The sequence below is a fragment of the Balaenoptera musculus genome, chromosome 13 (genome assembly GCF_009873245.2).
Source record: "Balaenoptera musculus isolate JJ_BM4_2016_0621 chromosome 13, mBalMus1.pri.v3, whole genome shotgun sequence".
Classification (NCBI taxonomy): Eukaryota; Metazoa; Chordata; class Mammalia; order Artiodactyla; family Balaenopteridae; genus Balaenoptera; species Balaenoptera musculus.
The window spans coordinates 79,288,914-79,314,401 of record NC_045797.1 but is presented as its reverse complement, the minus strand read 5'-3'; the positions used below and the strand labels follow the sequence as shown (position 1 = coordinate 79,314,401).

Below are 25,488 nucleotides of genomic sequence, written 5' to 3'. Positions count from 1 at the left end.
TAAATATTTTGAAGGTCTTCAAGGGTAGAAGTTTTTTCTTCTTCTTCTATTGGTGTTACATTAAAGCATAATGGTTAAGAACACAGCTGGGAAACTAGAAAACCTATGTTTGAACCCAAGGTTCCACTCCTTACTGTGACCCCGGGCAATTGCCTAACAACTCTGTATCACGATTTTCTTTTCCTGTAATAGTAATATAATCAAAATATCTACATCATAGGATTGTTACAAGGATTAAATGAGTTAACACTTGTAAAGTGCCTGCCTATAGTAAGAATTCAATACCTTTCAATTATTAGTCTTTTTGGTATTGCCAGTTTCCACAATGTAGTAAAGAGTCAACAAACTTTGGAGTAAATCAATCAAGGTAAACATAATCTTAAAAACTTCCAAAAAATTTTTGGACTAAACTGCTAAAACATTTTTAAAGAATAAAATGATAACCACTTCTGTTTAAAGAGAAATTACTTGCAAAGCCTAGTGTTAAAAAATTTGTAAATAAAACCTAATTCTGTAGGGGAAAAAGTACAGAGATTTTTTAAGATGTTAAAGTTTCTACTTACATCAGGCTTGGAATGCTGAAATATCTTCAGGGGAAATTTTAAGTCTCCTTTAGCTAAAGTTACTAAATATTCCTTTAATAGCTCATTAGCCACACCAGGAGACTGTTTCTCACAACGATGAAGAAAGGGAACCATCCATTGGTAGGCACTTGTCACATAATTGTCCTCAGAACACTGAAAATGTAATTTACCAAAACAAACATACGTTAAATTAAATACCTGATAATAACAGACAAGTTAAAGCTCAAGGATAATCAGACTCATGTGAAACAATGAAAGCCCCACACTTTCTAAAACTTTCCAATTCACGCCTCACAAGGAGACTGAGAGGCAGCAGGAGAATCACCTTCTGCCTGGGGCTGGAAGAGCCAACAGCAGCAAGAGCGCTGTGGCCCATCTCTTTAGCACCACGACCACCCTGGGGGCCCCGACAGCCTAAGCCCAGCTCTGGAAGACAAACACGCTGCTGCAGCTGCTCAGTCCTGAGGTCTTCCAGAGCAAAGAGAGATTCTATCCCCAAAGTGTGTGTATGTGTATGTGTAAAAAGAGTCGGGGGGAGGGGGGATAGGCCAACAGAGAGTGTGAAAGAGAAAAGGACAGAGAGAGATATGCACAAAGAAGCTCTAGAAAGGAGCCACTTGAGAAATCCCAGATTCTCTTCCACCCTTTTCCTCTTCTTCTGTTTGTTTTACCCCTTCACATCCACCTTCACGAAACTCCAAATGACACACATAATCTTACTCCTTATCCCTGAAATTATACAATCCCTTCTCTTCTTTATCCCAGGAGATACAACACCTGAATCTCTTAAGAGGCATCTTGCATGTAACACAACTCAATTTTCACTGGTGGATCATAGGGAAAAGAAATTAGTAAGAGAAAAGGAAGGTGGGGACAGAGGGAAAGAGAAAAGGGGGATTGATACGAGGAAAAAAGATGGTGAGAGGCATGAGAAAGAGAGGAAAAGTGGGCCAGTAGAAATCGGTTCCTAACTTTGGAGACTGTACTTTCTCCCCCAAGTGACCCCCCCAAAAATCTAAGAATGGCCGGGCAAATTCTCCTACACATACAAACCCTGAAGCCAAGATGTTTTCTTCATACAACCACCCAGCCAATCATCTGAATATACAAGTAGTTGGGAATTTTAACAAAGTGAAGGATTAGAAACATGATTACGAGAATGACAGCTAATTTAAATATGCCTCGCTAGAAGGGGGGAAGAAAGTCATGTACAGATAAGTATGAATGCAGGGCAAAGAAGGTACAAAACCAGCCAAAATGGTTTTGGATGCCTTCAGTAATTTATTCATAAAACTTGATTTATTTTTTTTAAGTCAAGAAACCTTCCTTTATTGACTAAGTTCTCTGGTTTGAAGGACACTACATCTTTGGCTTTGAGACACATATTAATCAAACTACACACAGAATAGTTAAAAAGAAAGTTTTAAAATAAAACCTACACTACTCATCAGTAATCTTAGTTTTTCAATGTCTTTCATCTGCTGGAGTTCTTTCAAGGTTAGGGTTAAATCACACCCTGCTTCATAAACCAATGCTTCCAGAGTAACCAAATTATCACAGAGAACCAGCAAACCAGGAATATTCCGCTCCATTCCAAGTCGAATAAGTGACAATGCACAGTCAACCTAAAATGGAAAGGCAAGAGTAAGTCTGTGAGTATTATATCTTTCTTTTCCATATATTCTAAAGTAAAAGCCTCTAGTATAGAATCTAGCAATAATCCTTATAATCATTTTATATAAAACTGCATTACTACATACTTTTTTATTCAGTACAAAAACATCAGACTTCTTTATGAAATATATCAGCACCAAACTGTCCCAAAAGAATCAAATAATCACCAAGAAATACTGAAAATAAAAATAAAAGAAAGACAACCATCTTCAATTCGTAGAGCATTACAGTTTACTGAGCAGTTTACATATATTTGTCTATTTAATTCTCAGAACATTAACAAGCAAGAAAGAAAAAACATAGCTAGGTAGTGATAATGTCAAATTAACCTATTTTCACTATACCACTCTGCCCCAAAAAGAATGCTTGGCTTCCATAGTCCTGTACAGTACCTCTCCTTCCACAAGTCCTCCCTATAGACGACATTCAATAAACTCTTGCTGAACGATTAACTCTGATTAATTCAACCTTCTCTGTCCCAATTCAACTATTTAGACCTCCCTTACAACAAAACAAAGAATAATCTTTCTGCAGATGCTCAATACACAGCAATTTCACTCCCATCACTTGATCAGGTTTATAAAATGGACATATTCTGATTGACAGCAAAATCATCTAACATGGCCTTAACCCCCAGTTCAGGAGAATGCAAGAGAGACCTCTCCTGTGGGAAAGCTGGAAAGAGTAGGGCAAATGGAAGTGATTTCTCAACTTTCCCCATGAAATACAAAGCAAAATCACTGCTGAGAATGATGAGGGAAGCGTTGGTGCGAGGAAAGGAGGAAAAGGGGAGAGGAAACAGTCACGCAGCACAACAAAAAAATGCCAAGCGATATCACAGATCCACCCAAAGCCCTTCCAGGACTCAGGGATTAACAGGTGAAGAGGTGAAAAAAGAAGAACTGCACGTTCAGTTGAAAAGAGTGGCGCAAATAAAAATAAGAGGGAAAACTACAGGTAGATAAGGCATGAGGCAAAAGGGAAGGGATCCGGCAATACCTTAACAAAAGGACAATTAATGTCGGAAAAGCCACGTCTACCTGTATACCAAGTTCTTAAAAACTCAGGAAATCTCAGAAAGTATGAAGAAACTTGATATGTAAAACACAACTTTGTGCAATAGTTTGAACACATAGCACATTAGCAATTTGTAACACACTCAACCAATTTTGCAATCCAGATCTGGGTTTCTAATATCAACTTTGACGTTGTTGCTTTCCAAAATAATCACTGAAGTAAAAATGTTTGAAAAGCAAATTACTGACACCTTAAAGTAGGTTCTGTTACAACTTACAGAATTATACCACATACCCCAAGCCCCCAATAGATAAATTTCACCACTATATGTACACATTTTCCTAAACCAACAAACAAGATTTCCAAAAGCCATTTATAGGCGCTAAGGAAGAAGTAGTACTACATCAGTTTAACCTGTAAAAATGAAAAAGATAAAACTATGTCAGATACCACTTTGATTATCGCATAAGCCACATGAAACAGCAATACATAAAATGAAGCTAAAGAAAAATACCCCTATTATAAGTGTTTTTAAATAAATCAGAGATGAAAGTGTATACAGCCAACTAAATAAAGCACCCCCAAATCACTTTCCTTTCTTTATAATTATTCATTTTTTTTAACTTTTTATTTTATATTGGGGTACAGCCGGTTAACAATTTTGGGATAGTTTCAGGTGCACAGCAAATCTTTATAACTATTCTTGATTACTAAAACAGAAATCAAGATGTCTAGGAATTATAATTAGACTTAAAAAATTATATTTCAGAAAGTGCTAACTTTGTTTTTATTTTTAACAGACTTTCTTTTTTAGAGCAGTTTTAGGTTGACAGCAAAAATGAGCAGAAAGTACAGAGATTCCCCACATCCCCCCAGTCCCCACACATGCACAGCCTCCCCCGTTACCAACATCCCCCAGCAGGGTAGCACCTTTGTTACAATCAATGAACCTACACTGACACACCATGATCACTCAGTGTTCACAGTTTACATTAGGGTTCACTCCTGGTGTTTACTTTCTGTGTGTTTAGACCAAAGTAGACTGACAGGTATCCAACATTATGGTATCATACAGAGTATTCTCACTGCCTTAAAAATTCTCTGTGTTCCATCTATTCATCCCTCTACCACCAACCCCTGGCAATCACTGATCTTTTTACTGTTTCCATCATTTTTCCTTTTCCAGAATGTCACATAATGGGAATCAAACAGTATATAGCCTTTTCAGACTGGTTTCGTTAACTTAGTAATACACATTTAAGGTTCCTCCGCACCTTTTCATGGTTTGATTGCTCATTTCTTCTTTAGAGTTGAGTAATATTCCATTGTGTGGATGTACCACTGTTTATTTATCCATTTGCCCACTGAAGGACATCTTGATTCATCAATTGTAACTAACATACCACTCAAATGCAAGATGTTAATAATAGGGATAACTAGTGGGTAGGGCAGAAAGTGAGGGGACTATATGGGAACTCTGTACTTTCTACTCAATTTTTCTATAAACCTAAAGCTCCTCTAAAAAATAAAGTATTAATAAAATAAAGAAAAAAGATAAGTGTAAAAAATGATAACTCATTTTGCATTCCAGTATAGGCCTTTTTCTTTTTGTTAGTGCTATTTTTTAAAAACCTGAATAAATATTTTGTAACCCAAATTTCAGTCATTAAACACTAAAACTGGTATTGGCAGAAAACCAGACACATAGATCAATAAAACAGAATTAAGAGTCTAAAAATAAACCCACATATATATGGACAACTAATTTCTGGCAAAGGAGCAAAGAAGACACAATGGAGAGAGGACAGTCCCTCCAATAAATGGTGTTGGAAGAACTGGACAGCCACATGCAAAAGAATGAAACTAGACCACTATTTCACATCATACACAAAAATCAATTCAAAACAGATTAAAGACTTGAATGTAAGACCTGAAACCCTAAGACTCCTAGAAGAAAACATAGGCAGTACACTCTTTGACATTATTCTAGCAATATCTTTCTGGATCTGTCTCCTCAGGCAAGGGAAACAAAAGCAAAAATAAACAAGTGGGACTATATCAAACTAAAAAGCCTCTGTGCAACAAAGGGAACCATCGACAAAATGAAAATACAAACTACCAAATGGAAGAGGATATTTGAAAATCATGTATCTGATAAAGGGTTAATATCCACAATATATAAAGAACTCACACAGATCAACAACACAAAAAACAAATACCCAATTAAAATACAGGCAGAGAAACACAAACACCCCAAATAGCCAAAGCAATCTTGAGAAAGAAAAACGGAGCTGGAAGAAGCAGGCTCCCAGACTTCAGACTATACTACAAAGCTACAGTAATCAAGACAGTATGGTACTGGCAAAAAAACAGAATTATAGATCAATGGAACAGAATAGAAAATCCAGAGATAAACCCACGGACATATGGTCACCTTATTTTTGATGAAGGAGGCAAGAATATACAATGGAGAAAAGACAGCCTCTTCAATAAGTGGTGCTGGGAAAACTGGACAACTACATGTGAAAGAATGAAATTAGAACACTCCCCAACAACATACACAAAAATAAACTCAAAATGAATTAAAAACCTAAATCTAAGGCCAGACACTACAAAATTCTTAGAGGAAAACATAGGCAGAACGCTCTATGACATAAATCACAGCAAGATCCTTTTTGACCCACCTCCTAGAGAAATGGAAATAAAAACAAAAATAAACAAATGGGACCTAATGAAACTTAAAAGCTTTTGCACAGCAAAGGAAACCATAAACAAGACGAAAAGACAACCCTCAGAATGGGAGAAAATATTTGCAAATGAAGCAACTGACAAAGGATTAATCTCCAAAATTTACAAGCAGCTCATGCAGCTCCATATGAAAAAACCAAACAACCCAATCCAAAATTGGGCAGAAGACCTAAATAGACAGTTCTCCAAAGAAGATATACAGATTGCCAACAAACACATGAAAGAATGCTCAACATCATTAATCATTAGAGAAATACAAATCAAAACTACAATGAGATATCATCACACACCGGTCAGAATGGCCATCATCAAAAAATCTACAAACAATAAATGCTGGAGAGGGTGTGGAGAAAAGGGAACACTCTTGCACTGTTGGTGGTAATGTAAATTGATACAGCCACTATGGAGAAGAGTATGAAGGTTCCTTAAAACACTAAAAACAGAACTACCATACGACCCAGCAATCCCACTACTGGGCATATACCCTGAGAAAACCGTAATTCAAAAAGAGTCATGTACCAAAATGTTCATTGCAGCTCTATTTACAATAGCCAGGACATGGAAGCAACCTAAGTGTCCATCGACAGTTGAATGGATAAAGAAGATGTGGCACATATACACAATGGAATATTACTCAGCCATAAAAAGAAATGAAATGGAGGTATTTGTAGTGAGGTGGATGGACCTAGAGTCTGTCATACAGAGTGAAGTAAGTCAGAAGGAGAAAAAGAAATACCGTATGCTAACACATATATATGGAATCTAAGAAAAAAAAAAAAAAGGTCATGAAGAACCTAGGGGCAAGATGGGAATAAAGACACAGACCTACTAGAGAATGGACTTGAGGATATGGGGAGGGGGAAGGGTAAGCTGTGACAAAGTGAGAGAGTGCCACGGACATATATACACTACCAAACGTAAAATAGATAGCTAGTGGGAAGCAACCGCATAGCACAGGGAGATCAGCTCTGTGCTTTGTGACCTAGAGGGGTGGGATAGGGAGGGTGGGAGGGAGGGAGACACAAGAGGGAAGAGATATGGGAACATATGTTTTGTATAACTGATTCACTTTGTTATAAAGCAGAAACTAACACACCATTGTAAAGCAATTATACTCCAATAAAGATGTTAGAAAAAAAGAAAAGAAAAGAAAAAGAACCTAGAAATCGTATATACGGCTTCAGAGTTGTTGTCAGTGAGGAATTTCAGAAATGCATTTCGCTTTTTTCATATGTCCTATGGTCATAAAACAATTCATAGGGGCTTATGGGCTCCCATTTGCTGATTCCAATGCTTAATGTATTGTGTGAGGCAACATAGCTATTCTAGATTTTTTCAGAGCAGGGGATGCAAAGTTTTCTAAAGAGCCAGACAGTGAATATTTTAGACTTATGAGCCCTGCCACAGTTGTTCAACTCTGCCACTGTAACAGAAAATCAGCACAGGCCATACTTAAATGAATGGGTGTGGTTGTGTCCCAGTAAAACTTTACTAACAAAAGGAAGCACTGACAAACCTTGCTTTTGATTATGATTGAGGTGTTTTTTTTCCTTTGTGCTACGCTGACTACCCAGGTTCCATTGAGTAAAGTGATTTCTGAACTGCTCCCACTTACTTTTCCTTCTAAAGAGTCAGGTAAGGACAGGAGGATCTCAAATATTATTGTGCAATAGGTTATCTTTTTATCACTTACTGTCACGCTTGCGTAACCTGAAGCTAGTGTGATAAAGGTACTCCTATATTCTAAGCATGTATCTCTGTCTTCAAAGCTCATGTTCTTTCCTTCGGGCATGTGAAAAGTTTTTGGAGGCTTCTACAACCCGTCTTTTTGTTCTTGGAGCTTCTGCAACTGCAAATAACCTATGTGATGGTCCCTTGCTACATTCTGGCCTTAGGCCAACTCATTTCTATGAAGAAGTTAATAGGTGATATCATTTGGTGATACACATGTGAGTATGTCCTCTTATTAAAAGGAGACTCCCAAGACTGAAATGTCTTGAACAGACAGAGAAGTACATTTCTAACTGTATACTGAATATACCATGTTAAAAATTAGACAAGAGATTTTAGGAAAAGGCTACCTATCTAATCACACTTTGTAGGTCTTCTTTATCTACTCACAAGGCAAAGTTTGAAAATATCGTTCTTCTCTTTTCTCTCTGTCATATTTGAGTTCCTGGAACTGGCAAAATGTAACCATGAGTGCCCGAGGCAGCTTCCTCCCAATGTGCCCTATGTGTTCTGCCACTGTCTCCACTGTCTTTGGAAATTGGAGGTGACTCAGCACTGAAGAATCTTACTGACTCTCTGCATGACTTCGGCATAAGAAAAAGTGCACATTCCTCTGTCTACCCCTAGTTGAGCTTACGAACAGGGACTCTGGATCCAGTCTACTTGGGTTCAAATCCTAGCACCCTTACATGCTAGGTCTGTGACCGTGAATGACTTTTTCTTTTTTTAACATTTTCATGCCTCAGTGTGAGTATATATGATGGGAATAGGAAAGCACTAATCTCCTTGGGTGACAAGGATTAAAGGAAATCACATATGTAAAGTACCTATAACAGTGCATCCTGTCGGATGTGAGCACCGCATGGAATATTAGTTGCTATCATAATCATTATCATCAACACCTATTTTCAATACTTCTCCATAAATGCTTTCGCCTGTCATTTGTCAGATTATCTGTCCTTTCCTTAGTCTTCTACCAACATTTCTCTTTGTACCTTTATTATAGAACTTAAAAAGTTATGTTTAATATAATAGTATATGACTTGAATGCTTGCCACTCCCATAAAATTCAGTGTCTTAGGGCAGAAGTCATAATGCTCTCTTCCTCATCTCTTTTATCACAGGGCCTTAGAATGATGTTTTCTCATATACTGTACATCAGCTAAGTGTGAAATAAATAAGAATGCAGGAACCCTGTTGCACTGTTGGTGGGAATGTAAATTGATACAGCCACTATGGAGAACAGTATGGAGGTTCCTTAAAAAGCTAAAAATAGAATTACCATATGAACCAGCAATCCCACTACTGGGCATATACCCAGAGAAAACCATAATTCAAAAAGACACATGCACCCCAATGTTCACTGCAGCAATATTTACAATAGCCAGGTCATGGAAGCAACCTAAATGCCCATCGACAGATGAATGGATAAAGATGTGGTACATTTATAAAATGGAATATTACTCAGCCATAAAAAGGAATGAAATCGGGTCATTTGTAGAGACGTGGATGGATCTAGAGACTACCATATAGAATGAAGTAAGTCAGAAAGAGAAAAACAAATATCATATATTAACGCATATATGTGGAACCTAGAAAAATGGTACAGATGAACCGGTCTGCAGGGCAGAAATAGAGACACAGATGTAGAGAACAAACGTATGGACACCAAGGGGGGGAAAGTGGCAGGGGAGGTGGGGGTGGGATGAACTGGGAGATTGGGATTGACATGTATACACTAATATGTATAAAATAGATAAGTAATAAGAACCTGCTGTATAAAAAATAAATAAAATAAAATTCAAAAATTCAAAAAATAAAAAATATAGGCAGAGGAGCTGAATAGACATTTTTCCAAAGAAGACATACAAAGGGCCAACAGGCATATGAAAAGATGTCCAAAATCACTAATAATTAGGAAAATGCAAATCAAAACCACAATGAGATATCACCTCATGCTCATTACAATGGCTACTATCAAAAAGGCAAGAAATAACAAGTGTTATTATCTAGAAGTTCAGCTAAAAACCACAAAGTGCTCAGACAAAACTGATCCAAACAGAATCCCTTCTCTTGTTAGCCAGAGACAATAGTAAACTACGTGTTTGTAAACTCCTGTAAATCAAATGATGCCATCCATCTTAAAAGACGTCTGCTACACAGTATACAACCTACATTTGCCTGTACAAACTACCAAAAATGCACCTTTTTGACTCACTTAAGAGCTTTCTTCATCAATTATTTACAGGTGAGTTTCTCCTGAATCAGCAAAGTAATAATGCCTTTGCTTAACGTGACTGATATGAACTGGTCATTTCCAGATGCGTGATACTGGTCTAAGACTACAGTTCTCAATGGGAGCAGAACTGTCCACCAGGAGGCGCTCCGAAAATCTGAGGAAGCATTTCTGTCTTTCCCAAGTATTAGTGGAACTTACTAACATTCAAGGGTGGAAGCCAGGGATGACAGACATTCCACAGTGTGCAGGGCAGTCCCACACAACCACCTTGTCCTAATCCCTGCCTACCTTCCAACACCGTGAAAAAAATATTTACCATGAGTTGTTCACACCCCAGACAGCAATCTGTAGTGTTTAATTCAATACACCTCAATCTGTCTGCAATGTCAGCTATCTTGTTCAAAGTGATTTCTCACTGACTTTAGTCACTTTTTTAGTGTACTCATGACCACGCGTTTACATATTTTATTTATCCCATATATCACAGTTAAGTCATTATATTAATTTTTTGGAAATTATTTCTGTAAATAAGGCATGTCCATGATTTTCACATCAGGATAATAAGGAAGTATTACGAAATATTTGCTACAGAAAAAATACAATGGGTCTGAGAACTGAGATCCACTTTTTTGGATTAATTTATCTTGCTTTCAGTCATTAAGATTTGTGTAATTGTCCATTTTTATATGGACTCTATAAGAAAAACTATGCAGAGACCTGTATGTTGTCTGGCTCTGCTACTGTGTGTCCCTGAGCAAGCTGTTCACTTTCTTTCCTGTGGACCTTAGTTTGTCTATCTATAACATAGAGAATTAGACTGGATCCCCTCCAGAGATTCTTTTCATTCTGGTATCTTAGAATTCTAAACATTTTCAAATGTCCTTAGCTATCTTCAAAAACCTGAAAAGTCAATTATAAATATTCTTGGCCATCCTCTAAAAAGTTTGATCTATGATATTCCCATCAGCTCCAGCAAATAATTCGTCAATTCTATGAACACTAAAAGTAGGAATTAGATTAAGCAGAAATTCAAGAAGGCTATCAAATGGAGACACAGGGCTGTGCCAGATACACTAAGCAGCAATTTAAACAAGGGGGTTTATTCCTTCCTGCAATACAGCTGTTCATCAGACCTTCTGAAATCACCCTTCCTGACAAATGAAAAACTGATGGTAGGACAGGAAGCCCAAAGCCAAAACTGAAAGTAGAATGAAAAAGACACCCGCTGGCCAGACCCTGAATGAGATTTCAGGTGAGATAGGGCGTGTTCAGGGTGGTATAGCCACAGAGCTGAATGAGATTTCAAAGGCCATTCTGCCGTTCTTTGCTCCCAATTGCCAACTTCTGTTCTCTAGGATGAAGACAACTTTTGCTTACATTTGCAGAGAACTCAATTGGAAGAATTTTTAATGTTCTCTCCTGTACATTTTATTTGTTATCACTGACGCCAGTGTAAGAACTCACCCCCTGAAAAAACCAAGGTACAGAAAAGGTAGGTAGCAGGTCCAGAGTCACCAGGTCAATTAGCAGAAGAGTCCAGATTCCTATTTAGATCTCCTAAGCTACAGTACAACCCTCATCTCTCTCTTCTAAACCCGCCTCTGATGAAGCTGTTACACATCTCAGTAAAGGCACATGGGAACTGAGGGAAATCAGGCTTGGACTTCAGGAAAGCCTTAGAAACAGACCCTCAAACAGGGTTCCTGGAAAGCAAAATAACAATCCACTGCATTCATGCAATATAACAGGGGACTAATCAAGCATTTCTATGTTGATACGATCTTTCGACTTAAAATGGTATTAAGCCTATTAAGCATGTATATAAAATCTGGATCAGTATGTACATATTTTGCAGCTTACATTTTAAAGAAAGGTTTTGAACAGCTTTTGTTATATGTATTTGCTCTTTAGGCATCCAAAAAAAAAAAAAAATACCACAAAAGCTTCTGAAGCAAAGAATAAATGAATGAAAGTAATAAAAAATTTTCATTTCGTCCCTTGCAAACTATCAATATATACAGAATCCCTGGCACTGCTGTCAGCAGCCAAAACATGCACTGAATGCGAAGGATCTGACACAGCACTGCCGGCCTCACCTGCAGAGCATAATGCTCTATTTCCTCCGCTCTGCTCTGATACCAGTCCATAACCTTCTCTACTGCAAGCTGGGATGTCCTGAACCTCAGCAACTCAGGCTGTGCAGCGTACAAGAACTCACTTTCATCTGGGAGACTCGGCTCAATCACCATTCTGCAAAGCACAAAAAGAACAATTAATAACTGATTGAAACGCTAGGGGAAATTATAATTTTGTGAAAGACAGAGAGGGAGACAGAGACAGACATGTGGAGAGAGCAGTTACTGAGACTGGCAGTATGTATGTACGTATGCGTGGGTGGGTGTGTTTGTGTGTGTTTTCCTATATGTATCTGCGCACTTACAAGATAAATGGGAAATTTGGGGGATGCTTAATTTAGTTTCCTATTAGTTTTCCCAATTAAAAAAAATCAGAATAGACAATAAATCAAAAAAACTATGCCACAAATCAATCAAATAAGTATTAAATAAAATCAGAATCACCCCAGGGTAGCTTTAAAATGCACATGGCTGGGTAAATGCCACAGGTCTACTAAGTCACAATGACCTGTGATGCCAGCCAGGCCTAGTTTAGTAAAAACACCCTCAGGTGATTCTGATCCAAATATAAATTAAGAAGTCTTGTTTTCCACGTTCATAAAAATAAGAGGAAATATGCCTTATTTTTGTTGATAATATAACTTCAGTAGGTATCAGCAACATAGTAATGCACTGAAATTTGCAAAATAAGGAACTACTCTATACTATGTGCCTTCAAGAGTGAAAAAGAAACGACATCAAGAGGAAGATACCCAGGGAAAACATCACAGGGATCACAAATTATGAGGAGCTTTTACGAGGACGATCCTGGCCAATTGCCTTCAATGGTTAAGAACTAAAAAAAAAAAAATTTAACTTAAAGTAAGATATTTCAGATAGAAATAGGGGAAAAGGCCGTGTTCCATTAGGGATATTCATTCATCTAAAGTAAGTCAGTAAATGACAAGTGGTATTATTATTACTATTATAAGGCAATGGGCTTCAGAGTCAGAACTGAGGTGCAATTCCATCACTGAAAGCTGTGAAACCTTGCATAAATTAGTTAAAACTCGTCTAAGATTCATTTTACTCATATCAAAAATGGGAATAATACCATGCAAGAATATTCAAAATAATATAGATAAAGTACGCAGAGAATGCTGTCTGGCCCAGAGCAGGTGCTTAATTTTTACTTACAGGTATTATTTTCATTGGAATTACTAGCAGTTATAATATATGACCACACCCAAAGCTGACAAATATTTGGGTGTTTAATCCACATGACTTAGACAACCTACTGTGCTTACAATTGGTAGTCCTTTATTTAACTAGACTCACAACCGTCATTAACATTCTGACCAGTGATTCTTCCCCATCACTGCCACATAAAAGTCACATCCCTTCCCCTGAAATCTTCCCATTTCAGGGGAAAAACACCCATAAGCAACTTTGAGTTCCTCTGATACTTTTTTCAGTCCTTATCTATTTCCCTCTCGGCACCGTTTCACAGAATTTAACCATCTTCTCCTTCTAGAAACACGCTTGTCCTTCGCTCCAGCATGTCATGCTGTCGTGCCGCACCGTCAAGCTATACGTGTCCCATCTTTCTGGCTGCTCCTTTTCCGTCATCTTGGCTAGAATCTCCTCCTCCAGCTGACCATTAAATAACAGCTCTTCCAAATTCTCCAGCTCTCCTGTCTTCTCACTCTACTCTCTCTAGGTCTCCCCCCTTCAATGCTACAATATAAATTGACCACCATATTTTTACGCCTAACCCAGACTTCACTTGAAAGCTCCAAAATCGTCCTTCTATATGCTCTTAGATGTTCCTCAGGCATTTCAAATGCAACAGGATCAAAACTGAATTCACGCTATCTCGAGGTAATACAGTTAGTTGTCTTTTATAAAACAGAAACATGATTATATCATCCCCATGCCTCCTTCTGTAGCTTGTCATCTGCCTTAAAATATTCTAGCCTCACCTTGATCCCAATGTCACTTTTGTCCTGTATACTTCAACAATCCAGGTCTTATTTTCAGTCCTTAAAGGGGACCTTGCCTTGCGCCTTTCAAACAGTCTTCCCTCTGCTTGGAACACTCCTTCCCCTCATTCGCCAAACTCACCCTCTGCTAAGCTAAATCCTATTCATCCTTCAAGTCTCAGGTTTCATACCACTTCCCAGGGAAAACCTCCTTGACCTGCACCAAGTTTAGATCTCCCTACTATGTGCTCCCAGTGGCCCCTGCACTTCTCTTTCAAAACACGCATCACATTAGTAATTTAGAGCAGCAGCACCTTTCCTGCTAGGTTATATACTTCATGAGTACACAGACTGCATGTTTTTCTTCCTTCAGTGTTCTTGAATCTAGCAGAGGACAGAATTAATTACAGTAGACCTTTGAACAACACGGGTTTGAACAGTGTGGCTTCACTCACATACAGGTTTTTTAAAATAATGAATACCGTAGCACTACGCCATCTGTGGGTGGCTGAATCGACGGATGGGGAACCACAGCTACGGAGGGAGGGCCGATTATAAATTATAGGCAAACCTTTGAGTTCACAGAGGGTCGGCACCCCTAACCCCTGCGTTGTTCAAGGGTCAACTGTAAATGAAAAAGCCACGAGATATCCTATAACCACCCTTATAGATACAGAGAACAGACTGGTGGTTGCCAGACATAGGGGTACAGGGTGGGAGTAATCGTTGGGGGAGGTGGGGGAGGCAATAAAATGGATTAAAAAAAGAAATGATCTGGGAAAGTTTGTATCATCTTCAAAAGCATCTTTTCTTCTGTCAAACTTTTCCTAGCTTTTCATTTTTATAGTTTTAGGAGTTCCAGCACAGCAAGTTTTGCTTACAACTTAGCTTGCTGTGCTTGGTCTGAGAAGAAATGCCCTTAATCCTTTCATCTCCTTGTTAGAATCATAAAAAGGCACAGGCTAAGGAGAACTGGGAAGCATCAGGTGAATGGAACAGGGCTGCTCTGTCAAAAGCACCATCTTAAACTGAGAGAACTGTGGGCAACAGGATCACACACCTTCCCTCCGCCGTATCCACTGGCATCAACCTCCCACCTTTTCCAACTTATATCCATCTTCTATCTCTCATTACAACTGGCAATTGTGGACTTCTAGTCAAATAGGGCTGATACATACCATGCATTAAGCTCCACTTTTTCCTGAAACTCTACTGAAATGACAGTAGAAGATTTTTAAAGGGGAGAGGGGGTCACATAAACACTCAAGGAGGAACGGAGTATATGGAGTAAAAAGAAACTAAACCATTATCTTGCACTGAAGCAAGTCCACAGATAATGGCCAGAACTAAAAAATTCAAGGGGTAGCTATACAATTATGTTACTCAGAGATTGGAGTAAATATCAGAACAATCCTTTAAAAGAAGTGAAAGAAGTTACTCCTGGAGAGCAGGATATAAGGAAGGGGAACAAAGGAGTATGGGTTTTGGTTGTTGCTTTTTTTTTTTTTAAACAAGATTTGCAGAAAATTTTAAATCTTTAATCTATTTGCAACTATATACAACTTTAATAAAAAAATTCAAAAAATAATTTTTTAAAAGCAAATAATAGCAAAAACACAGCAGGACATTCAATTGCTATTACAATAAAAGCCATCAGACAGTAAAAGGTAACTAAGAGTTACATATTCCATTAACTCAGATATCAAAAGTGAAAGATACAAAATGAAGGGAAACTGCCAACATTAGTGCCAACATGAAGAAAGCTTCCAAATTTCACTTGCAGGAAAGCTTCCAAACTCATTCTATGAGGTCACCATTATCCTGATACAAAAACCAGACAAAGATACCACTAAAAAAGAAAATTACAGGCCAATAACACTGATGAACATAGATGCAAAAATCCTCAACAAAACACTAGCAATTCAAATCCAACAATACATTAAAAGGATCATACACCATGATCAAGTGGGATTTATCCCAGGGATGCAAGGATTTTTCAATATCTGCAAATCAATCAGTCTAATACACCACATCAACAAATTGAAGAATAAAAACCATCTGATCATCTCAATAGATGCAGAAAAGATTTTTGACAAAATTCAACACCCATTTATAATAAAAACTCTCCAGAAAGTGGGCACAGAGGGAACCTACCTCAACGTAATAAAGGCCATATACGACAAACCTACAGCTAGCATCATACTCAATGGTGAAAAGCTGAAAGCATTTCCTCTAAGATCAGGAACAAGACAAGGATGCCCACTCTCACAACTTTTATTCAACATAGTTTTGGAAGTCCTAACTATGGCAATGAGAGGAAAAAAGAAATAAAAGGAATCCAAGTTGGAAAAGAAGAAGTTAAACTGTCACTGTTTGCAGATGACATGATACTATACATAGAAAATCCCTAACTCTGCCAGAAAACTACTAGAGCTCATCAATGAATTTGGTAAAGCTGCAGGCTACAAAATTAACGCACAGAAGTCTCTTGCATTCCTATACACTAAGAATGAAAAATCAGAAAGAGAAATTAAGGAAACACTCTCATTTACCATTGCAACAAAAAGAATAAAATACCCAGGAATAAACCTACCTAAGGAGACAAAAGACCTGTACTCCGAAAACTATAAGACGCTAATGAAAGAAATCGAAGAAGACACAAACAGATGGAAAGATATACCATGTTCTTGGAATGGAAGAATAAATATTGTCAAAATGACTATACTACCCAAGGCAATCTACAGATTCACTGCAATTCTTATCAAAATACCAATGGCATTCTTCACAGAACTAGAACAAAAAAATCTTAAAATTTGTATGGAGACACAAAATACTCCAAATAGCCAAAGCAATCTTGAGAAAGAAAAATGGAGCTGGAGGAATCAGGCTCCCTGACTTCAGACTATACTACAAAGCTATAGTCATCAAAATAGTACGGTACTGGTACAAAAATAGAACTATAGATCAATGGAACAGGGTAGAAAGCCCAGAAATAAACCCAGGCACCTGTGGTCAATTAATCTATGACGGAGGAGGCAAGACTATACAGTGGTGGAAAGATAGTCTCTTCAACAAATGGTGCTGGGAAAACTGGACAGCTACATGTAAAAAAATGAAATTAGATCATTCTTTAACACCATACACAAAAATAAGCTCAAAAGTGGATTAAGGACCTAAATGTGAGACCAGACACTATAAAACTCCCAGAGGAAAACATAGGCAGAACACTCTCTGACATAAATCGCAGCAATATCTTTTCTGATCTGTCTCCCAGAGTAATGGAAATAAAAACAAAAATAGGGCTTCCCTGGTGGCGCAGTGGTTGAGAGTCTGCCTGCCGGTGCAGGGCACACGGGTTCGAGCCCTGGTCTGGGAGGATCCCACATGCCGCGGAGCAACTGGGCCCCTGAGCCACAACTACTGAGCCTGCGCGTCTGGATCCTGTGCTCCGCGACGGGAGAGGCCGCGATGGTGAGAAGCCCGCGCACCGCGACGAAGAGTGGCCTCCACTTGCCACAACTAGAGAAAGCCCTCGCACAGAAACAAAGACCCAACACAGCCATAAAATAAATAAATAAATAATTAAAAAAAAAAAAATAAAAAAAAATAAACAAATGGGACCTAATTAAACTCAAAAGCTTTTGCACAGCAAAGGAAACCATAAACAAAATGAAAAGACAACCCACAGATTGGGAGAAAATATTTGCAAATGATGTGACCAAGAACACATTAGTCTCCAAAATCTACAAAAAGCTCATGCGGCTTAATCTCATCAAAACAAACTACCCAATCAAAAAATGGGCAGAAGATCTAAATAGACATTTTTCCAAGGAAGACATAGAGATGGCCAAGAGGCACATGAAAAGATGTTCAACATCGCTAATGAGTAGAGAAATGCAAATCAAAACTACAATGATATATCACCTCACACCAGTCAAAATGGCTATCATCAAAAAATCCACAAACAGTAAATGCTGAGGAGGGTGTGGAGAGAAGGGAACTCTCCTACACCGTTGGTGAGAATGTAAATTGGTACAGCCACTATGCAGAACAGTATGGAGGTTCCTTAAAACACTAAAAATAGAGCTACCATATGACCCTGCAATCCCATTCCTGGGCACATATCTGGAGAAAAACATGGTCCAAAAGGATGCATGCACCCCAGTGTTCATTGCAGCACTGTTTACAATAGCCAAGACATGGAAGTAACCTAAATGTCCATCGACAGAGGAATGGATAAAGAAGATGTGGTACATATATACAATGGAATATTACTCAGCCATAAAAAAGAATGAAATAATGTCATTTGCAGCAACTTGGATGGACCTAGAGATTGTCATACTGAGTGAAGTAAGTCAGACAGAGAAAGAGAAATAACGTATGATTATATGTGGAATCTAAAAAGAAATGATACAAATGAACATATTTACATAACAGACTCACAGACTTAGAGAATGAACTTATGGTTACAGTGGGGAGGAAGGGTGGGATTGACATGTACACACTGCTATATTTAAAAAGGATAACCAACAAAGACCTACTGTATAGCACAGGGAACTCTGCTCATTGTTATGTGGCAGCCTGGCTGGGAGGGGAGTCTGGGGGAGAATGGATACATGTATATGTATGGCTGAGTTGCTTTGCTGTGCACCTGAAACTATCACAACATTGTTAATCGGCTCTACTCCAATATAAAATAAAAAGTTAAAAAAATTTTCCACTTGCAATGATCATACTACTGGTTAGGGTTTTTATTTAACATTTATCAGACAGATAGTTCATACACACAGTTTTTAAAAAATCCAAAGGCATAAGATGATTCATATCAAATGTAAAATGAGCAGGGAGTATTCACCTGACTTTGAGGAGTGCGGGATAAAGGGATTCCAATGCTCCTCATCAGGAATTTCAGCCCCACACCTCATCTCCCACCCCCTTCTGTGGGACCTGATGCCTCCATGTTCTGAGGCTTTCCATGGTTAAGTCTTATAAAAATGAAAATTAAAACTGAAACAAGAACAAAACTGCACACATATCAAAAACAACTACGAAAAATATACCTGTATAAGTCAAAGAGTAAAAAGGAATACCCCAAAATGAAAAGAGTTGTTATACAAGGACTACTTGTAGAATAATTCCTTTGGAGCATTTAACATTTTTCCATTAAAAGAACTTTTAGGGCTTCCCTGGTGGCTCAGTGGTTGAGAATCTGCCTGCCAATGCAGGGGACACGGGTTCGAGCCCTGGTCTGGGAAGATCCCACATGCCGCGGAGCAACTGGGCCCGTGAGCCACAACTACTGAGCCTGCGCGTCTGGAGCCTGTGCTCCGCAACAAGAGAGGCCGCGACAGTGAGAGGCCCGCGCACCACGATGAAGAGCGGCCCCCGCTTGCCACAACTAGAGAAAGCCCTCGCAGAGAAACGAAGACCCAACACAGCCAAAAATTAATTAATTAATTAATTAATTTTAAAAAAAAAAAGAACATTTAACATACCTTGAGTAAAGTCAAGTTTTTAAAAAAACTTCACTCAAACTCTCAAGCAGGGCCACCATCAAATAAATGACCATCCACCAACACCACCTGCACAGGGCCTTCTATTCAGCCATACCAGAAAGAAATGAAGAGCTTTCACGCTGGCTCTTTCTTACCTGCACTCCAACTCCTCACACCAATCTTTATCTCGGTGTTTATGTTCATGCCAAGGAATGATCATCAAGGAGTCACCGTCATAACTTAAAATTAAAAAACAAAAAAAAAGCATAAGTATTTAAAATACACATTACCTCAATGAGTGGCAACACAAGGAACATGATGCAAAAGTATCCCTATAACCTTAAACCTACAAGATTCCTGTTTATGGTATCGTAAGTGGTATGTGATACATATCATATACAATACGTAAATAAAAAATACCAAATTGCTGATTTCTCTTTGATCGTAAAATGGTTCAAAAGAAAAGAAAAATTCAAAACAAAAAATTTGGAAAAAATCTAAAGGATGGTATGGGTATGTTTTCATTCACACATTCTAAAATACTTATCAAAAGTCCATATTTTATGTTCTTAATGCTCACATAAATGGTCCCTTGCCCTCAAAAAGCTTATAATCTAACTTCCTGTGATCACAGAAATGTTCTCTAACTGTGCTATCCAATACAGTAACCACTAAGCTACATGTACCTGTATTAACCACTTGAAATGTGACACTGATACGAAGAAAGAAACCTTAAATATTATTTAATTTTAATCAGTTTTATTTAAAATTTAAACAGCCACATGTGGCTGGTGGCTCCTATGTTGGACAGCCTCGACCTAGAGGACAGGTAATAGCCAGAGTGAAGAAATAATTCTGCAGGTAAAAAAATATCACTAACAAATGACAGAAGGAGAGTCTAAGAGGAAAAGACAAGTCCTCATTGGGTGGAATTAAGAATAAATTAAAAAGGAAGAGTGAGGTAAAGACAGTAAAGTAGCACAGCAGAGCAATGTGCTCTGCACCAGGAGACAAGGGAAACATAAATGCATCCACCTGTTAACCAGCTACACAGTCTTTCACACGTGACTTTCTAAAGTGAAGCACTTCAAACATTACCTCTAAAGTACCTTTTAGCCCTAATATTCCATAAATCCATGAAAACAACGGAAACATCCTGAATAAAGAATGAAGCCAAAAATTCTAAAAACAAATTTCAATTGCCTTGCTTTTACAGTTCAGTAAAACATCTTACCTCATATTTGAGGATCAACAGTAGCACTTCCTAAAATTTATCATCGCCCCAGAGAAAGGACTGCACTTTTGTACATTATGAGGTTATGTTTTGCAATTTCTTATCTTACTAAGTTATGAAACATGCCTTGCACAAAAAATACTTCATAAGCGTTTAGAAATTATGTAAGTAAAGAGATTAGTCTTCACGTAAAATGGAACAGGAGACCACTGGTGGGGGTTACAAGGAAAAGAGAAGCTAAATAGATCTGGAAATGAGCAGGGCTAATTCATCTACCAACAGCATCCCCTTTGAAGTCATTATCATTGGTGCAAAGTACCCGAATTCAAAGTTCCCCATTAGATATTCACAATAAGAAATGTATTGCATCATATTTTTAAAACACAGTATTTTACCTGCTTTTTAGCTAGCATGTAATGTCCTAGCAAACTATGTACCAGAGATACATTTTTGAAGGTCTGTGAGTTCACGGGTTAAACTGCAGAGTCATGAAGACGATTACAGTGTTCACTATGGGTGCCACTGTCACACTACTTCATCTGTCACCAAGTAAAAACTATTTTATTTTCTTCCACATCAGTAACTCATATTTTATCACAGATCACTGAAAAGTAGAAAAGATAACATTTGGATACAATGATGATAATAATGCTCACTCTTCCAACATGAAAATAAATTGTACCAATGAACTGAGGAACAAGGAAAAAAAATAACATACCAAACTATTCCTGCCTTTTCTAATTAAAGTAGACACGGTTCCACAAGCTACACAAAATGTTTTCCAAAAAATTAAGAAAAATGTTATCACAAGTTGAGATTTGTATCTTCTATACCAAGTACATATTAGATACAAGAATTATTACTAAAATGATTAGTAATGGTGTGGGTCTCTCAGCAAAATAACATTTATTTGGTATTTAAAGACTAGAAAATTGTAAAACTTTGTCAAGCTTCAGTAAACAGAAATGGGTAAGAAAACATGCCTATTTTTATCAAAACACACATTAAAGACAAGTTCTGCTCCGAGGCTCACTCCAAAAAGTAGGCCTAATAGAGTCCCAAGTTAATGATGCATTTTTGCTGCATTTTCAAGGCACAGCACAACTAAATGTCTCAACGTTTCTAAATGTTCTGATCACCACTGATTTAATGATAAGAATACTAGTAGTAATATATCAGCAATGATCAGCAATAGCATAATCTTTAATATTTATTGATCTCTCACTATGGACCAGTCAGGATGAAATGCTTGTAATATACAATACCTAATTTAGTCCTACCTAATGTAGGTGATATTATCTTCCTCGTATTATAATGAGAACACTGAGGCCCGGGTTAACTTGCCCCTCCTCATAAAGTCGATAAATGACAGAGCCAAGGATTCAAACACAGCTCAACAGTTAGAATCCAAAGCTTACCCTTCTGGCTAGTAGATAGTCACCAGGTTAGACAGAGGTACCAGTTAGATTGTGCACAGCAGGTAGAGGGCAATATGAACCTTCCCAAATTTTAATTCAGACGACCCAATAAGGACCTTTTACACGCATATCTGAAGGACACATTTAAACTGAAATATAAAACCAATCTCGACACCATCAGATCACTAGTAGTAGTCTCATGAAACTGAATTCTACCAAATATGGCTTCATCAGCAACACTTACATAAAAAATAAATTAATTAATTAATTAAATAAAATAAAATAAATCTTTCTGCTCTTTGATTTTCTTCCAGGATGCTTCTACAAAGCAAATTATTTTCAAACAAACTTTAGGAGTTTAAAATGCTTGCTATAAAAACACCGTAAGTTCTTTACCATGAATCAAATGATAGTGTTTAAGAAAGAGAGAGGACCTCTTCCCCAGTCAGAATATAAATTTCTTTTCCTTTCTTTTTTTTTTTTTTAACATCTTTATTGGAGTATAATTGCTTTACAATGGTGTGTTAGCTTCTGCTTTATAACAAAGTGAATCAGCTATACGTATATATATATCCCCATATCTCTTCCCTCTTGTGTCTCCCTCCCTCCCACCCTCCCTATCCCACCCTTCTAGGTGGTCACAAAGCACCGAGCTGATGTCCCTGTGCTATGGAGCTGCTTCCCACTAGCTATCAGTTTTACATTTGGTAGTGTATATATGTCCATGCCACTCTCCCACTTTGTCCCAGCTTACCCTTCCCCCTCCCCGTGTCCTCAAGTCCATTCTCTAATAGGTCTGCATTTTTATTCCCATCCTGCCCCTAGGTTCTTCATGACCACTTTTTTTTTTTTTTTAGATTCCATATATATGTGTTAGCATACGGTATTTGTTTTTCTCTTTCTGACTTACTTCACTCTGTATGACAGACTCTAGGTCTAGCCACCTCACTACAAATAACTCAATTTCGTTTCTTTTTATGGCTGAGTAATATTCCATTGTATATATGTGCCACATCTTCTTTATCCATTCATCTGTCGATGGACACTTAGGTTGCTTCCATGTGCTGGTTATTGTAAACAGTGCTGCAGTGAACATTGTGGTACATGACTCTTTTTGAATTATGGTTTTCTCAGGGTATATGCCCAGTAGTGGGATTGCTGGGTCGTATAGTAGTTCTATTTTTAGTGTTTTAAGGAACCTCCATACTGTTCTCCATAGTGGCTGTATCAATTTACATTACCACCAACAGTGCAAGAGGGTTCCCTTTTCTCCACACCCTCTCCAGCATTTATTGTTTGTAGATTTTTTGATGATGGCCATTCTGACTGGTGTGAGGTGATATCTCATTGTAGTTTTGATTTGCATTTCTCTAATGATTAATGATGTTGAGCATTCTTTCATGAGTTTCCTAAGGGCAGACTTTTTGTTTGTTTTGTCTATTGCCATATCCTCAAACCTAAAATAGTGCCTGACATTTAGCAGACTCTAAAATAATGTGTCAACTGAGTTAATTAATTGACAGCACAACAAAGATTTTTTTAGAGTGATCTCACAAGTACCACAAAAATTCAAAATTGGAATAGAGCAATAAAAGGACTTACAGATACATCAAGGAGGTATATTTATATGGAATCTCTAGATCTGACAGTGAGAACAAGAATACTTTCCTGATATAGATTATTATCCTGATGAAAGGGCAAGCTATACTGGTGATGGTATACATCTACAATCTAGATTATTTAACATGTCATGTTACACTTATGGGAGAAAAATGATTTCAGAATACATATTTTCCAAAATCTGACCATTTTTTACACTTCAAACTAATTGATTAGTTCTATCATTACCATCTTTAATATGCCCATATTTTAGCTACTTATTCTTTCATAAGGTAAACAGAATGATAGAACGCTTAATAAAATTCAGAGGAAAACGTTTTCATTAATTCTGTTCCCAACAAAAATATTAGCCATGGGGCTTCCCTGGTGGCACAGTGGTTGAGAATTTGCCTGCCAATGCAGGGGAAACGGGTTCGAGCCCTGGTCTGGGAAGATCCCACATGCCGCGGAGCGACTGGGCCCGTGAGCCACAACTACTGAGCCTGCGTGTCTGGAGCCCGTGCTCCGCAACAAGAGAGGCCACGATAGTGAGAGGCCCGCGTACCGTGATGAAGAGTGGTCCCTGCTCGCCGCAACTAGAGAAAGCCCTCGCACAGAAACGAAGACCCAACACAGCCAAAAATTAATTAATTAATTAATTAATTTAAAATATATATATATTAGCCATGTAAATTAATCACTAAGTGGATTAGGTGAAAATGTGGTTAAAAAAACCTAGAAAACACAAACTGTTCCTTCTAAAGAACTGTAGAAAGTTTGGTTAGTTGCAAAACTTATACTTTGAATCTAAAGTTCTATAAACACAAAATAACATTTATATACACTTTATTTCATCTTTTTCTTCTCTTGTTTCCATTTTGCTAGGGAAGACTTAGAATTTAAATGCATCATCCCCACTAAAAAAACAAAGTACATGGTAAACTTAAATTATCTCTTTACAAGATAACGGCTGCTTTTGTTTAATTTTAGAATTCTTTATATTAGAGCCCTGCTCATTGTTTTACGGCAAACAATAAGCTTTGCCACTTTCATCTGAAGGTTACATTTATCTGTCAGCAGAAAAGGAATGACTATAACAAGTTCTATTATGTTCAACTATTCTCTCACCAATTATTTCTCACACTAAATATAAATGCTTTATTTCAAAGAAATTTTATCAGGGATAAACTTACAAAAAGTTCTTTTATTCGTGTTCTATGCCTTGGAAACAAAAGGCTAAACAGACAGTGTGTTACTACTAATTGCCACCTTTCATGCACTGGTTTTAAGATGTGAAGCTATATTTATTTCTATTGTTTAGCATAGAAGAAAATGTTCTGGAAAAGAAAGGACCAAAAATAATAATAATTTGGGCCTACATGTATAACTACATGTGATAACCATCGCTGAATAAGTCAAACTTGATCAGAAACTCAAGGGGAAACCAATTAAAAAGCTAGTTATCACTCAGAACACCAAGTCTGAAAGAAAAAATTTAAAGACTTCAGAGTTCTCCTCCAGATCAGTGGGATTCAATTTCATTAATAAGTGACTTAGAAAATACAGAATCGGCTAATAAGATATCCTGAAACTTACCAGTATTCTCAGATGTTAGCAATGTGTAAAAGAGAAACAAGAGTAAAAAAAAAACCA

General features: G+C 37.6%; 1 protein-coding gene across 3 annotated transcripts in view; it reads right to left on the bottom strand.

Annotated features, from left to right (window-relative positions):
- The window catches only part of NBAS (NBAS subunit of NRZ tethering complex), a 342,092-nt gene that overhangs the window by 194,267 nt on the left and 122,337 nt on the right, over nt 1–25,488 (bottom strand). For all 3 annotated transcript variants that reach the window (XM_036873210.1, XM_036873209.1, XM_036873211.1), the window contains 4 exons: nt 19,740–19,823; nt 12,090–12,243; nt 2,024–2,209; nt 564–737 (listed from right to left, as the gene is read on the bottom strand). In XM_036873210.1, the coding sequence (XP_036729105.1) occupies nt 564–737; nt 2,024–2,209; nt 12,090–12,243; nt 19,740–19,823 (598 nt within the window). The remainder of the gene's footprint in view (nt 1–563; nt 738–2,023; nt 2,210–12,089; nt 12,244–19,739; nt 19,824–25,488) is intronic.